Source organism: Ursus americanus, chromosome 24, assembly GCF_024610735.1.
Source record: "Ursus americanus isolate L20-20 chromosome 24, mUrsAme1.1.p, whole genome shotgun sequence".
NCBI lineage: Eukaryota > Metazoa > Chordata > Mammalia > Carnivora > Ursidae > Ursus > Ursus americanus.
In genome coordinates, this window is record NC_142150.1 from 40,841,813 (window position 1) to 40,858,040 (window position 16,228).

General features: G+C 59.8%; 1 protein-coding gene across 1 annotated transcript; it reads right to left on the minus strand.

Moving 5' to 3' along the window:
- Positions 1-564: 564 nt before the first annotated feature.
- On the minus strand, positions 565-15,765 carry MAP3K11 (mitogen-activated protein kinase kinase kinase 11). The gene is made up of 11 exons (XM_045775479.2): positions 15,631-15,765; positions 14,098-15,393; positions 9,474-9,654; positions 9,130-9,278; positions 8,849-9,024; positions 8,478-8,721; positions 7,875-7,988; positions 7,207-7,342; positions 7,028-7,119; positions 2,040-2,447; positions 565-1,435 (listed from the first exon to the last, which is right to left on the minus strand). The coding sequence occupies exons 2-11, from the start codon at positions 14,834-14,836 to the stop codon at positions 1,098-1,100; spliced, it is 2,577 nt and encodes an 858-aa protein (XP_045631435.1). The 5' UTR covers positions 14,837-15,393; positions 15,631-15,765; the 3' UTR covers positions 565-1,097.
- Between the last annotated feature and the right edge of the window lie 463 nt (positions 15,766-16,228).

The window sequence follows — 16,228 nt, forward strand, 5'->3', positions numbered from 1 at the left end:
ACTGGTCCCCTGAACCGAAGAGGGGCCCTGCCCTGGGGCATGGTGCGGGGGTGGCCGCCCACAGAACCCTGAGGCAGTAAGAGGAGCGCGGCAGGGCCACATGCCAGGGTGGGTGCCTCCTCCCAGGGCCACGTGCCAGGGTGGGTCCCTCCTCCCGGCACCAGACCACAGAATAGAGAAACCCAGGACAAACCCCCCAGATGCTGCCCAGAGGGCTCCAGCCTCCCGCGCTCAATGAGCTGCCTGTGGTGGGGGCCGCGTGGCCAGGGAAGGTGGCCCAGGGGAGGTGATGTTGCAGCTGGGCCCTGAGGATAAGCAGGGAGGGCCCAGCAGCAGGAAGAATCGGGGCGAAGAGTCACCTGAAATGGCAGGAAAGGCCTGGCAAGGGTGGGGAAAAGGTGGGTGCCGAGGACACCGAGGAGGGCCCGGACTGCCTGACTGAGGTCAGCGGACTGGACCCCAGCAGCCCAGGCCGACTGCCCACTGTGCTGGGGGCATGAAGTCACGAGGTCTGCGTGATGGGTTGGATTCCCCGGTTACCTCCAAAAAGGTGACAGGCGATGCTTGGGGAGACAGCTTGGGGAGTTTATTTGGCTTCATTGGATCCCGAGGCCGAGGCCCCAACCCTGGCCGGGGCAGCAGGAAGGCACCAGAGAGTCCTGGCCCCAGATGACCCCCGTGGCGGGGGGTGTGTGTCCAGGCATCAAGCCCTGGCAGGGGCCACAGTGGTAGGGCTTGGTCAAAAGTGCTGGTGACAGCTGAGGCTGGCCCCTCTCCCCTGCACTTCCCCTCCTTCCTGCACCACCCCTGGGGGCAATTCCCTGAGACAGGCTCTGGTCCTCCCAACCACCTGGGTACAGTGTTGGGCCCCAATGGGGCAAGTAAGTTGGGGGACCCACAGGTTGCAGGTGTGTGGGGGGTGTAGGTCCCCCATCCAGTGTGAAGGCTTCCTGTGCAGTGTAGTGTTCCTGACCCCCAAAGGGGGTGGGGTCCCTGGGGGAGACCGAGGCAGCTACAGAGGCTGGCGCGGCTCCTGTTCCAGTGTATACTGTGGCTCTTCTAGGGCAGCTGGGGCACGGGAGAGCAGCCCGGCCCACTCAGGGCCCTGCCTCTGGCGCCCACGGGGCCTGGGCACCTATGTCTTTGGTCTGTGCCCTGCAGTCCTGAGGGCCCCCCCGGAAGGGGTTGGCAGGTGGAGAGTCCCAGAAGGGGTCTGAGTCTGGGAACAAGGTCCAGGGTGCCCGTCGGGGCGCAGGCTGTGGAGAGGACAAAGGCGAAGGCCGTGGCCCGGCTGACACGAAGCTCCACGGGTCGATGCGGCTGCGAAGGGGTGAGGGCCGGGGTCGGCTGATGAGGCCCAGGGGCGGTGAGCGCGGGGTGCCGGGGGTGCCAGGAGCGGAGCGTGATATCCCTGGTGGGGGTGAGACAGTACTTCCTAGGAAGTGGGGGGAGGGGGCACGGGGTCAGGCAGCCACCAAATTGTGGGCGTCCACAGGAGGCCCTGCCCGGCTCTGGGCCTCAGTTTTCCCACCTGCACAGGGAGCTGCTTGACTCAGAACGTCCGTGGCCCTTTCTGCTCTGCGGTGCCTCTGTTTAACCAATGCAGTGGTTAAGAGCAAGACCTCTGGGTAGCCGGGCCTGGGCTAGGATCCCAGCTCTGCCATTTACTGGTGGGAGCCTTGAGTCCTTTGATCTCTCTGTGCCTTAAGCTTCCTCATCTAGAACCTGGGTGTAACAGGAGCACCTTGCTCACAGGGTCGCTGGGGTGGTTAAGCGAGACAATCTCTCTGCGGCAGCAGGAACAGAACCTGGCGCGAGTTAGCAACCAGTAGGCGTTCGCTATCGTCACCTCACCGCCCGATGATTATTCCTATTATTTCACAACCCGCCTGGCCCGGCCCCACCCCATCCCTCACCACAGGGTGGCTGAACTTGGAACTCGGTTCTCTACAGGTGTCCTCCAGCCCTACTGCCCGGCAGGCCCCCAGCAGCCCCTCCTCCCCTCCCCCCCCCCAGCAGGCCAGCTTCGGGCCACTCACCACGCCTCTCCTCCTCGCGCCGGGGGCTCTTGGCGGACAGCTGGCCCACGGGGACCCCCAGCTCCAGCAGCAGGGGCGCAGGGGTGGGCGGGCCGGGGGCGTCCGGGCTCAACGGGGAGGCGGGGGCGTCGGGCGTCTTGGGGGAGAAGCGGATGAGCTGGGGGGGCGGCTCGGCTGGGGACGTGGTGGGCAGCGCGCGGGGGGGCGTCGTCGGCGGGGTCTCCCCGCGCTCGCGGCCCGGGCCCGGCGGCGGCTGCAGGTCGCGGCCCAGGCCCAGAGAGGCGAGCAGGGCGGTGCCGCGCAGGAGCGCGCGCTGGATCAGCTTGGGCGTCCCCGAGCCGCTGCCGCGCTCCGCCGGGCCTGGCCGCCGAGGCTCCTCGGGCTCCGGGCTCGGTCGCGGGGGGTTACCTGGCAGCGGGGGCGGGCACACGTTAGGCCGTCTTCGGACGAGGGCCACGGGGACCCCTCAGTGGCCCTGGAACAAGGACTGAGTTCTGCTCCCCACCAACGTCTTGCCTGACTCCATTACTCCCCCATCCAGTTCCTGCCTACCCACCGGGCGTCCCCCATCTCTCTCGCTCTCGGGCTCTCCCTCCCTCTCTCTCTCTCTCTCTCTCTCTCTGTGTCACACACACACACACACACACACACACACACACACACACACACACACACACACTGGCCTTTCAGAAGGGGCGGGTATGGGAGGGCAGCCCAGGCTGAGCCGCCAGCAGGAGCAAAGCCTGGGAGGCAGCCAGGTGCCCTGGACCCCGGAGATGGGCGCTGGGGGTGGGTCCTGAGGCCAGATCCCAGCTGACTTCAGTGGCCTTAATGGCCAGCTAGGGGCATCTGCAGGGCTCCAGGGACAGGACTGGGACCTGTGCCCTGTGCCCACCTCCTTCCTGGCTGGTCAGCCCCAGTCCTTCTGCCCACCTGCCCCGACTCCACCAGTAGCTTGTACAGGGCACACAGGTCAATTTCAATGTCCACAACAGCCCCGAGAGGCACGCATCCCTGTCCCTATTCTAGAAACGAGTAAACTGACACTCAAGTGCTCAGTTGTTTGTGCCAGGCCTGAGCTCAGGGATCTAGGGGCATTATGTTATCTGATCCTCATGCCCCAGAGGTTCCAGGCTCAGAGAGGTTAAGGGTGTGTCTAAAGCAGCACAGCCAGTGAGGGCTGGAGATGGCTCACTCCAGGTGGAGGCAATAGAGCCTTCGCTCTCCACCACTTCGCAACCAGACTGCTCCATTTCAGGACATCAGTGTCCTACCTATGGGCCTAAGGTTGGCCTGACTCTATTCTAGACCACCAGGGGTGAGTCTGGGCAACCGGACATTGAGAAGGTGGTGGTGGTAAGGTCCTATGGCCCTGTGATGGCTTCCTCAAAGCCCAATTTTGTCTCTCTGGCTCTAGAACCTGCCATGGCTCTCCATTACCACTAAGATAGAGTCCAAGCTCGTTGGCTGGGCTTTCAAAGCCTTCCCTCACTCCACCCACATTGGGCGGAGCCTGGAGTGGGACATGAGGCTGGGTGTCCAGAGGAAAAAATGCAATGCTGGGGAAATTGAGCTTTTGCTACCAGGACTCAGTTTAGGGTCCCTTTTCTCAGCTACAACCCTTACCCAGTCTCTCACTTATCCCCTCTTACCCAGGTCCCTGCCTTCTAAAATGCGAATTGGCTAAATTCCTCCTCATTTCCAGGCCCTTCCTGAACTGGCTCCTGCCTGCTTTTCCAGCTTCACCCACTCGTTCACTCAACCAACATCTGCAGGGACAGGGCTGGGCCCCACAGACCCAGGGGATGAAGGCCAGGCCCCCACCTGCTGCCTGAGGCCTGCAACTCCCTGGCTCTCAACTCCTCTCTGAGTTCCAGCCAGGCTTCCTCTCCCTCGGATGTGGGAAGCCCGGTGCCTGCGCACACACTACTCCCTCTGCCCAGCACACGCTTCCCACACTGGCTTTCTGTGATCCCTTATTTTCCATCTAAGAACTAGGTGAAAGAACACCCCCTCTGTGAAGCTGTGATGCTGTTAATTACAATAAGAAATATACATTGGGTCTCCACCTCATTCTTGGCACAGAACCCCTCAAACTCTCAGATCTTCCTAGGGATTAACTGACAGAAGTAAAAGGAGCATTTTCTGCTCTTCCTAACCAGCCCCTTTTAATCACATTTAAGTTCCGATTAACGAGGTCACTTCTGGAAAGCCCGTTAAGGATGGGGTCCAGTTGCTGGGGGCATGAGCCATGTGACTAGAGAGCTGGAGATTGGGGTCTACACCAACAGCCAGTGATTTAATCAATCGATCACGTCCACATAATGAAGGCCCCATCAGGACCCCGGCCAAAGGGTTCGGAGAGCGTCCAGCTTGCTGAGCACCTGGAGGTGCTAGGAGAGCGGCGCCCCCAGAGGGGGTACTGAAGCCCCACGCCCCTTCCCACGTGCCTGGCCCTACGCAGCTCTTCCCTCTGGCTGCTCCCGATCTGCATCATTAACTGGTAATCTAGGAGGTGTACTGTTTTCCCGAGTTCCGTGACCGCTGCAGCAAATGATCAGACCTGAGCAGGAGGTCACGGGAACCTCCGATTTAGAGCTGGTTGGTCAGAAGCACAGGGGACAAGCGGGACTTGGGACTGGAGTCTGCGGTGGGACTGAGCCCTTAACCTGGGGGCGTGATGCTAACCCCAGCCAGCCTGTGTCAGGACTGAACGTGAACCACACATGGGGTGTCAGGAGCGGAGCTGGTAGCACCTAGGGGAAAACGAGTTTTTTCGTCTTTTCGAAGCCTTCCCGGAAGCCCTCCTCACCGGAGCAGGTGGGGCTCACCTCAGGCCCGACACAGCCACCTCCTGCGAGGGCCGCCCCGACCGCCAGACTAGGCCCGCCCCCAGGCCAGGGCAGGCCTCATTTCTAACAGGTCGATGCCTGGCTCATAAAATGCATCGCTACACGTTCGATGGAAGAGTCCACTCTTATAATCCTTGCAACAACCACACAAGGTGAGTGTGACTATACCACTTCAGAGGTGAAGAAACGGACCATTTATAATATTAAGCAGAAGAGGACAGAGATGTTTCAAACCAGCAGGAGAAATGAGACCGAGCTAAGGGGAGACGGAAGTCAGTCAGTACACAAAATGAAAGTGTAAAGATGTTCCTTCGGTCAATGGCCTGAGAAACCCAGGTTTCCAAGAGGTAAGGGCCTTGCTCAAGGTAATTCAGCAAGGAGTTCCTTGAATTTGCCTCTAAGCTTCCGAGCACGAGGACCTGGCATCCTGTGGTTTAGGGTAAGGCGGTACAACCATCCTTGACCCAGAGATGAAGACGGAATCACTTCCGTGGGGCCTCACAGCGAGGACGCGCCACGTGGTCGTTAGTGGCTCCAGGACAACATGCTTCATGTTGAACCTGAACCAGAACCCCCGGGGCATGAGGCTCAGAAGGGCTGTTCGGTCAGCGCAGGCTGACTGCATCCACCAGCCGGCAACCCGCTGCAACCCATTCCCCAGTAGTATGGCCTATGCCTGGGGTGATCTCACAGGGTCTTCTTTGATTCTCAGCCAGCCTTCTGGCTCTGTGGGTGGCTGAGAGGTCAAGGTCATAAACTCTCCCGGGCCCAAGATGGCCACTGGAGGGTGGGCTTGCGCTCGGGAAACCAAGTCCTCAGCCGGCAGCTGGGCTGGGGTAAGTAAGATCCTTCCAGATAAGGGGCAAGCTTGAGGAGGACGGGGTTCAGGCCCTTGTGTCCCTAACTCCTGCTTGCTTGGGACAGGCAGGGCCAGAGGGCTCTGCAGAACATGGCAGGGGCTGCGTCAACCTACACACCTGGGTTGACAGGACTTTAAGTTCTCTATTGGCCCTTCTAGCTTGGTATATCCTAGAGCAGGTGAATCCAGGCAGTTTCTGGAGCAGAGAATGGTGCGGCAGATGAGGGTCCAGGGTCCTGCCTCTGGAGTCAGACCTGGGTTCAAATCTCTGTTCTGCTGTGTGCTCTACGTCAAACCACTTAACCTCTCTGCGCTCTATAAGCCAGTACTAATAATAACACCCACCTCACAGCATTGCCTGGCACATAGGAGGGACCCAGTAAACGTTACCCGTTGTTACTACTATCAAATGTAACTCAATAATGGTGGAAGGGATGTGCTGGGTGGGGTGACAGGGGCTCTGACAGGACCCAGAGGCAAGGAAGATGCACCTTTCCACCCCTTGCCAACCTTGAGCTGAATCCTTATTCCTCCGACACAGGAGCCCTGCTCTCTGCCCAACCCCCTAGCTTCCCAAGCAGTGTGTATGTGCCCAACCCTTGCTTCAAGTGAAAGCTTCTAAGCCTGAGTTCAAATCCTTCACTGAGGGCCCTAGGTAGGTTACTTTCTCTCTCAGAGCCTCAATTTTCTCATCTCTAAAATGGCAATAATAATAGCATGTCCCTCACTGGGTTGTTGCTCAGAGGGGAGACCTGGCGCCCGCTAACTGCTGCTAGCCTCATGGAGACAGGAAAGCTCAGAACTGCCCCGGATGCAGCAAAAGCAGGCCCTGGATCCCCTCGCTTCCCACCCCGGCTTAGCTTTCTTACCCTCTTCTCCACCTACAGGATCCCCAGAAGGGGCTCTGAGAAGCACAGTGTGGCAGCCACCGGCCTGGCTCCACGACACATGGCAGCTTCCCTCGCCTCTCTGGACCCAGCTTCCCTTGGGTCCCAAATGGGGAGTACCAGTCCCGGTCTTCCTTCCCTCCCTACAGCCTACTGAGGCACAGCAGCTATCACTGGCCAGGACCGAGCCCTCTTGCAGGCCAGGCCTGAACAAGAGGACCGCACGCTGGGCCCCCTGAAGCCTGGGCTGTACCTGGCTCACTGGTGGACCTATAGGTCAGATGTGGGTTCTAAGAACGGCCTGCCCTGCAGTTAACTTCTTGTGGTTCTCCCCATAGTACCCACAGGAGTGCAGCAAGAGTCTGCTGGGGGGTAGACAAGGCCACTCACCATTGAGCATTGGGGGTGTGGAAGGAGACCCCAAGGAGGACGAGTCATCTGAATCCAGGTACCACGCGGCTTCGTCCAAGCGGGACCTTCTCCTGGGGAGGGGAGGGGAGTTGGGCTTCATGAATCTCAGGACTATTGGGAAGAAGATGATGGTGGCGTGGGGGCACTCAGGCACTCACCTCCCATTCTGGGCTTCCCCAGGCTTGGGGGAACTGGGACCCCAGGCCCAGCATGCTCGCCGCTCTCCATTGCTTGAGTCCTCCAGACGTCGGGGGGACTGGCGGCCCCATGCTTGGCCTGGTTCTGCAGGCTCCACTGTAGGAGGAAAAGCGGGGAGTCTGAGCTGAGATCAAGAGGCCCATCATGAGAGTCAGGCACCAGGGACAACTTCTTAGAGGAGGGGGGGATCAGGCTGGAACCCATACTATTCGGAGGGTGAGCTTTGGGCCACAGAGAATCTGAACAGAACTGAGACGGGGTAGGTGTGTCTGGGTCCTGGGGCTAGCAGTGGGGTGGGGCATGTCATCTAGTCCTTCCAGCTGGCATTGGTGCTTAGTAGTAAGCACACTGTGCCAAACTTCCTGGGTTTGAATTCTGGCCCTGCCCCTCATTAGCTGGGTGACATTTGACAAGTTACTTTTTTCACTTTTGTCATCTATAAAACTTAGATAAAATGAATGCTGCCCAGAGAACTCAGAGATACCAGTCTAGACAGACAGGGGAGGGAGCCTGGGTGTGGGGAGTTAGAGGAGGAGACAGTGGGTGGAATCCACCTCCTAAGATAAGGCTTGACAGAAGTTAGATAAGGGGCCATAGGGGAGGTTTTGCAGGAGGAGAGGTTTCTTACACTGGATTGCTCGGAACCGGGGGAAGGTGGGCGAATCCCCAGCTCCGACCTCGAAGACGTTTCTCCTCCGATCCAGGCCAGGTGAGGCCTGCACAGTGATGCGGTGTTTGAAGTCTGAGGTTGGGGGGAAAGCAGGGTGCAGGTTTGTGGTGAACCAGAGCCAGGATTCCAACCCTCAGGGCCGTCAGCCGGCTCCCAGGCCACGAAGGCAGTGCGGGGACCGGGCTTGGCACGGTGGCTGGGTGACTGGGGCTGGTATCACTGCCTTCCTGAGCCCCACCAGGCTCTCGGTAAGAAAGGCGGACGGCCTGGACTCTACCATCCGAAGAAGCCAGGCGGAGTCGGAGATTCCGGGGAGGAAACCCGCGCGGTCTTACCAGAACTTTATGTGCCCCGCCCCTCCCCGGGCGCCATGCAAATATTTCCGCCAGAACCCGCCCACACACGAAAATAGCGCTCCGGACCCCACCCCTTCCAACCTTCAGCTCGCAGGCCCACCCACCAACATCCCCGGCCAATCCCAGTGTGGCCAGCACAAGCCTGTCCCCGCCCCTCCGCTCACTCAGCCAACGGCTGGGCGGCGCGCTGGGCCCCGCCCCTTACCGAGGGGCATGCTGATGCGCTCGCCGCCGTCCCGCGCGCGGAGCTTGCTGCGCTTGAAAGTGCCGCGGCGGCGGCGAACGTGCGGCCGCTCGCGGTCCACCTGCTGCAGCAGCAGCGTCAGCTCGCGCTCGAACACCTCCAGCTCCCACTGAGCCAGCAGGTGCTCGCGCCGCCGCAGCTGCTCCGCCTGTGACCGCTGCTCACGCGCCGCGCGGGTCAGCTCCTCCTCGCGGCTCAGAAGTTCCTGTGCCCGGACAGTGAAGGCAGTGGAGTCAGCCCGGTACGGACCCTAGCGCCGGCCCCCGCTCTCTGCCCCAAGGAGACCGGGGAGGGCACTTCTCGGTGTCTTTTTCCAATCCCGTGACCCCCACCTTTTCCTTGGCCCGCAGCTCGTCGAAGAGGCCTTGGATCTCTCGCTTCCAGCCTTCCTGCATGGAATGGAAGGAGTCCCGCGGCATTTCCCGCAGGACTTGCGCCTCTAGCGCCTCCAGCTGCTGCAGGATGGAGGCAAAGTCGGGCCTGCGGTGGGGGTCCTGCGCCCAGCAGTCTGGGGACACGGAGTGGAGGGGGGACAGAATGAGAAGGGGTCTGTGGGTGGATGGGTCTTGTGCCAAGGAGCTCTGCCCCTCACCCTCCAGCCCCTTCCGCTTACCTGCCATGAGCTGTGCGAAGGGCTCAGGGCAGGTGGATGGGATGGGCAGCGTAAGCTTGTTGACGGCTACTCCGTAGGCTACAGCAAGGCAGTCGATACCACGATAGGGCACCTCCCCAGTCAGCAATTCCCACAGAAGCACCCCAAAACTGTGGGCAAGACAAAGGGTCTGTGTCCCCTCCTCTACTTACTCATTGCTATTTCACCCCAGAGCAACTAGGAACCAAATGATTTGGGTCCCTCCCCCTGGGCCTTGCCTCTCTGCCCAGCCCGAGATTTCGGCAGCCGCCTCTGCTCTCTTCAGCCCCACAGACGGCCTTGTCCAGTCTCCACCCAGGCCTCACCTCCAGACATCGCTGCCCTTGGAGAAGGTGGAGGCCTTGATAACCTCAGGAGCCATCCAGGCGTACGTGCCTGCAGCACTCATTTGTGTGGTTTTGTGCCACTCCCGGGCCAGGCCGAAGTCAGTGATCTTCAAGGTCTTGTGGTCCATGTCATCGCCTTCAATGGGCTGCAGCAGCAGAACTGGGGAAGAGGGGGGCAGGATTGTGGGTGCTTCACGCTCAGGTCGCGGGGACAAGGGAGGAGCTAGGAGCCAACCGTCATCTGGCCAGTCATGCTGGCGAGGTACTGGGAGCACAGAGGTGACCTTGCTCTGGAGAGCTGGGGTAGAATCAGACAAAAATAGCAATGCTGGGAAACGTTTATGGAGGGGCTCCTTGAGGCCAGGCATTTACGCTCGGCTCTAGTGCTCCCCAAACAATCTCTGAGGTACACATCACCATCCCCATTTTACAGAAAGGAAACTGGGCAGAGAAATGATTTGTTGAGATCATATGCAAATAAAGAACAGATTTCAACCTGGTCTGTGTGGTTCTAAAGCCAGTGTTCTAACTTTTCCCTAATGGCGCATTGAAGAGAAACCCTGTATCTCGTCATGTTGCTAAGGCAGGAGTGTGAATTAGGTCCTCCCTTGGGATGGGGAGCAGGAGAGAATCCCTTAGTGAGAAAGGAAACCCAGCAGGCCCTGGTGCCCATATCCCCTCTTGGCTAGTACAGCCACTCCCAGGGGAGAGAGAGACTCCAACCAAAGATGTCTACTGATGCAGCTGGATGTGAAGAACAAGGGGTCCAAGAAGTGAAGGTTCTTGGCCAGAAAGGAGGAGCTTGGGACAAATGTGGGAGTGGATGGTCAGATTCGGCAGGGGCTCGTGGTGCTGACCCAAGTGGGGCCACCATACTCTGTACAGAGAGGAGAAGCAACAACTTGCAAATCTCATCAGGACAAACATGGCTCAAATGAGAGAAGGTTTTGAGGAACAGAAAGACGATAAAGTCATAGAATCATCAAGGGTTTGAAAGTGACATCCGAGTGATTGTAGAGAAGCGACATCCAAGCCAACTACCTTTCTGCACATATGTCGTTTCTGGGCACACACACCTCTCAGCTCTCCCGTGCAGGGTGATGGCACCGTTCTGGGGGCAGCTTAGGGTACCGGGGGTGGGGCAGAGGGGTGGGCACCTAACCCTGCCTGGCAAAAGGGAGGATTTCTCAGAGGAAGTGGCAGAAGCAGGTATTCACTCTTCCAGGCGTAAAGCCCTAACCCCTGATCCCGCCACTGGCCAAGCTCTCTGGGCCTTGTGGGGGTATCCGGCACTGCTGTCCACTCCCTCCCTTCTGTCTTTGATTCTGGGGCCTCTGCCTGCTTGTGATGTTTTCTTAGGGCTGACCCCTATTCTCGGTCTTTTCAGTGGCAGTAGTCCCCAGCGCCTGGCCTCTGGTCAACCTCTGCCCACTGCCCCCAGGCTGTCTTGGCCTCTCCCAAGGGCCCACTGCCCCCTCCCCCTTGGCCTCTCCCACATTTGGAGCTCTAGGCCAGAAGCCAGTTCAGCTGCCCATCACTGCCCTATCTGATGCCCAAGGGCCCTCAACAACCACCTTCATCAGCCCACTGTGCCTGGCAAATCTGCCTGCAATTTCTTCTAATTTAGAAAACGGGCCTGCCATCCACCCCTCCCTCTTCTGGAGCCAGACTGAGGCTCAGTCCTGAACAGTTAATAGAGCTAAGGATGACCATGAAACCCACCGCGGATGGTTGTCATAAGCATTTAACAAGATCATACCTTTTTTTTTAAGATCTTTTTTTTTTTTTTTTTTAAGTAGGCTCCATGCTGTGGAGCCCAACATGGGGCTTGAACTCACAACTCTGAGATCAAGACCTGAGTCGAGATCAGATGCTCAACCGACTGAGCCACCCAGACACCCCCAACAAGACCACACTTGTTAAATCCTTTGCACATGGTGGGACATCTAGCACGAGTGTCCTAAAGAGTGTCAGCTGTCCTCAAGATTAGGCCTCTATCATCTCGTGTTGACGCTCCTTGCTGTCCTGTCGCGAGGTATTCCCCGCTTTGCAACAGGCTCTGGCCTGGCTGCAGGAGGCCCAGACCTGGAGCATTCAGCAAACGCTACATGGGCTCAGCCCAAGGTAGAACGCAACAGGGTGGGGGCAGGTGGCTGGAGTGGGACCAGGCAAAGGGGTCTATGTGTTGAGGCTGGAGAGGGACTCCCATCTCCCGTGGCGACATGACCCACCCATCCTCTTGAAGACCAGCCGGTCAGGTCTCTAGCTACTTGTACCTCACAGACCAGTGAAGCACTTTCTGCACCAGCATCTTTGGCTGGGAGGCCATCCCCCCTTTTTCCATCAGGTAATCTGAGGCCCAGAGACAGGCAGCCTCTCATCCAAAGTCTTGGGACTTCTTTGTCCTGGTGGCGTGTCACCTCCCACCCCCAACTTGGCTCGACACCTTTGAAGCCTCATCCTCACCTCCGCATCCCCCGCTTTTTTCCAAGTGCCTTGAATTTGTCCCAACCCAGGCTGCCTCTCTGGCATCTGACATAGACCTTGGGGAAGGGGTGGTCAGGAGCCATCTGGAGGAGAGGCGGCTGGAGATCCCAAGCTCTCAGTCCCCACTTAGGGCTTCCCGGCCTCTGAAAGGGCCCTGGCCCCCAGCCCCCTCCCCAGGCCGGCCTCTGTGGGGCCAGGGAGTGGCCTAGGCAGCTCACACCTCTTCCGCTTCCCTTCCATGGTCCCTACTTCTCCTTTCTGGAAGGCCTGGGCCAGGTCTCCAACTGGGGGGAGTCCTTTGGGGGAGAATTGGGGGAGGTCAGACCCAGGCTGGGCTGGCTGGTCAGTCCTGTGACTCGTGGGCCCAGAGAATTCCCCCTCCACTCCCCGCCAGGCTTCCTCACAAGGCCCCCATTGTCCAGGAAAATCACGCCATTGTTTCCTGCCTGTGCCCCCCCCCAGCCCAGGGACTCACCCCACCATCCCGCAGACAGCACCCCAGGCCTAGGACTGGGGTCTTTGAGGTGGGAGGCCAGGCTCAGAGAGGCTGAGGGCACCTTGCCTGCCCTTCACCACCACCCATACTCTGGGAGAGAAACAGGGGAAGGGGGGGGGGAATGTAATCCCTGGCTCCTTCCTCTCCCACAGACCCCCCCCCCCCACCCTTGGCTCTTTCCTCCCTTGCAGGCAGCTGGGCTGGGGAGGGAGCAGAGGCTGGAGCAGGGGCAGGAAGCCGGCTCAGGGGCAGCAGGAAATGCAGGAAGCAGTGGGGAGGGTGGGGAGCAGGGGCCTGGGCTATTGTTCCATTTTCTCTGGAAAGAAAACTGGAGGAAAAACAGAAGAGGGGAGTCCCCTCCCCCAAGGCCTTCAGGGAATCTCCCTTGGGTTAGAGCAGGGAGTGGGGGTCCCTGGAGGGCTAGGGCCACGGAGGGAGACTGAGCAGTGGGAAGTGCCCCACTGGATGAGAGGAGTAGGTGGGGTGGCTGGCTGGCCTCCTCTAACCCCTCCAGGCCCGGCAAGGACTCCGCTATTACCGGGTCCCGGTGTTCTGGTCCCCACAAGCCACTTGTATGTGGTCAGCCCAGGCCAGGTGGTCCAAAACACCCATGCTCACTGCCCCCCAAGAGCTGCCCATGTTTCTCCAATACTCCATCAGCCCCAGCCCTGTGTCCCCGCTACTGGGGGGGCATGGTATGCAGTGCTGGGTCCTGCCTCTTTGCCTTTGCTCTGGCCAGGCCCTGACCAAACATCCAACTGGATGCTTCTCTGAACACTGCCTGCTTTTGGCCTGGTGTGAAGCTTGTCTGCTCTAGGAAGCCCTCTGAACCTGTCAATCGCTTGTCTTGGGCCCATGCTGGGCAGTGCGTTGGGTCTAAAATGGCTGGAGAGGGAGTACCTTACTGCTTAAGTCTCCCTTAGCCCCACCACACCCACCCCAAGTGCTAATTCCAGACAAGGCCCTCTCGGTGATCCAGCCCTCAAATGTTCATCTGCACAGCTGCAGACCCATTGTGTGCCAGGCAGCAGCCACCAGGCTCGCCTGGCCCCTTACACCATTTCACCCTCCTGGTCGCTCCCTTTTTACAGAGTCTAGAATTGAGGCTCTGAGTTGAAATAACCACCTAAAGGTCATGCAGTCAGGGGTATGGGCGGGGCCAGAATTCCAGCCTTGTCCCCAGCCTTGACCACCAGGGGTGGGTGGGGGGTTTGGGGGGTTTCCTCTCCAAGATCTCTGTTCTGGAGGAGCTTTCTACCCCAAGAGCAGAGCATCAACAGCACAAGGGCGAACTTTCGAGTGCCAGCATCCAGAGCTCTCCTTCCTTGAACTGGTGCCCACAGTTAGGCAGGATGCTTAGGGCTCACCTGGGAGATCCCAATTTTCTAACCTGGCAGCTGGGAGCTGGGGTCAAGGACTTCTGAGGCTGGGGCGTGAAGGACTGTTTGGTGCCCGGGTCTCCTGCTTTGGGGCCAGCGTGGGTCCATGGCACCCCAAGTCAACTGGACTCCCCTAGGGCAGGAGCTCCTGCCTCTAGTAGACCCCCAGGTGGCTCAGCTGAGAGTTGGCAGGTGTGTGCTTGGGCCATGCCGCCCTCCAACCATGCTCCCCAAAACTCACTGTTGTTGGACTTGAGGTCTCGGTGGATGACGGGCACCAGGGCCTCACAGTGCAGGTAGTGCATCCCACGGGCAATTTGCACGGCCCAGTTGACCAGCACGTGGGGGGGCACACGCCTCCCAGCCAGGGCACGGCTGAGGGGCCCACCGGCCGCGTACTCCATCACCAAGCACAGGTTGGGCTCCTCCAGGCACACGGCCTTGAGGGCAATGATGTTGGGGTGTGCCAACATGGCGAAAAGCCGGGCCTCCTGGCGCACGCTCTCAGCTGTCACACTGATGTCCTCATCGGGGTCCTGGCGAGCTGCCTTCACAGCCACCAGCTCACCTCGCCAGCTGCCGCGGTAGACCTTGCCGAAGCCACCGATGCCGATCACCTCCTCCAGCCGCAGCTCTTGGAAGCTGGCCACCTCGCAGGGGGGCGGGCCACCGCCCCGAGACACATAGTTGGATGGAAAGATGCCCACCTGGCCGCCCACCTGGCCCGCCCACCAGCCCTCATCGCCTGAGATAGCTGCATCCCGGGACAGCACCTCCACCCGGTCGCCCTTCCTCAGGGCCAGTTCGTCCTGCCCATTAGGCTCGTAGTCAAACAGGGCTGTCCACACAGGGTTGGCATAAGCCGCTGTCTTCGGGGACCCCTCTGGCCAGCCTCCCCCGCTGCCCCCACCGCCCCCACTGCCACTGCCGTTCCATGACCCCAGCGGGCTCTTGAGAAAGAGGTTCTTCAAGGGCTCCATGGCTGGGAGCCGATATTGGGGCAAGCGGGGTTCCTTCCCTGGGTGCCCCTGGTCCCCACCCCTGCTGCCTGCCGAGGCCCTAGTCCTGGAACCTGGGCATCCGGGCCCTGGCCCTCAGCCCCAGACCCAAACCTCTCTGGGGAGCCAGGAGTATTGACTCCCGGCCCCCCGCATCTCGGGCTTCTAGAGGGCCACCCAGGGCAGTGTGGTCAGGCTCTGGGGGTGGGACCCCGGGGCCTCCGACGTCTCACCATGGCCAGCTTGGAGGGGCCCGAACGTCCCTCAGTCCCAGAGCAGCCCTGGAAGGTTGGCTCCGGCACTCGCCAAGGGCAAGGTGGGGCCAGCAAGGGGCAGTGCCTGGACTCCGTTGGGTCTTTTTTGCGCAGGGGGTGGCTGGAGTGTCCTTAGTTGGGCCGAGCTGCCGCTTCCGAGCCCGGCTCCCTCAGCCCGACGGCTCCAACCCCGTTCCCTTCTTCCTCCTCCCTTTGTACTTTGGCCCCGGGGGCGGGAGGCAGAGGTGGAGGGTGGAGTTTCACTTTTTTCCGCTCTTCTCCCTCCTGCAGGAAACAGCATCAGATGACGCGGGCGGGTAGCACTGCTCCCCTCCCGGAGGCTGCCGGCGCTGGTCCCGGGAGTTCCCGGGTAGGCGGGCAATGAAGGGCAGGAGGGGATGGGTAGCCCGGAACGCCCATCGCAGAAGGTTCAGGGTCAAGGTTGGTCTAAGGACAGGCCATCCCCTCCACATCCACATCAGCAAAACGGGGTAAAGAACCTGGCTTGGGAGTGGGGCAAACCTGAGTCTAGTCTTAGCTCCGAAGTTGCAGGACTGTGTGACTCATCTTCTCTTCGCCTCCTTCCCTTCGTAGCTGACACAGGGACCAGAAGCCCTGTTTACAGAGCTGGGGTTGGGAGTGGGCAAGATTGGAAGACAGAACCGGCTGCATCTCAGGCTCTTGGAACGGGTTGTCTAATCTGGTCCTCTTTCCCTCACCTGGGAAACAATCCACTTCATGCCCCTTATCAAGTGGGCGGATACCTGAGACTAGCTAATTCGCCCTCACAACCGCTGGATTGACACCACCCCCCATTGTCTTGAGCCTGTCACTTTAAGAAAAACGACGTTATCCTATTTCTATTATTCATGTCTGTTCTGGAGGGTTGCTCTCTACACGCTAAGTCTGAGCTCTGACCCGGAAGTAGAGGCTGCTAGGGGCGAGAGTGCGGCTTTGAGGGCCAGCATTAGAAGGGGCGGGTCGAAAGGGGCGTGCTTTGATGGCGAACTGTCGCTGTAGCCCTGGGAAGTCCACGCCTCCACCCTTTTCCCGGCCTCCTGTAACTCACTGGGAGAGTTTTGTGCCAATTAATTCCGCCATTACCCAGTGGCCAGTCAAC

Excerpts from the sequence above, each read along its gene's own strand:
- MAP3K11 (XM_045775479.2), bottom strand. The coding sequence starts at position 14,836 with ATGGAGCCCTTGAAGAACCTCTTTCTCAAGAGCCCGCTGGGGTCATGG. Across the intron at positions 7,989-8,477 it reads GCGCATCAGCATGCCCCTCG|ACTTCAAACACCGCATCACT; the intron begins GTAAGGGGCGGG and ends CCCCAACCTCAG. Across the intron at positions 2,448-7,027 it reads CACACCCCCAATGCTCAATG|GTAACCCCCCGCGACCGAGC; the intron begins GTGAGTGGCCTT and ends CCCCGCTGCCAG.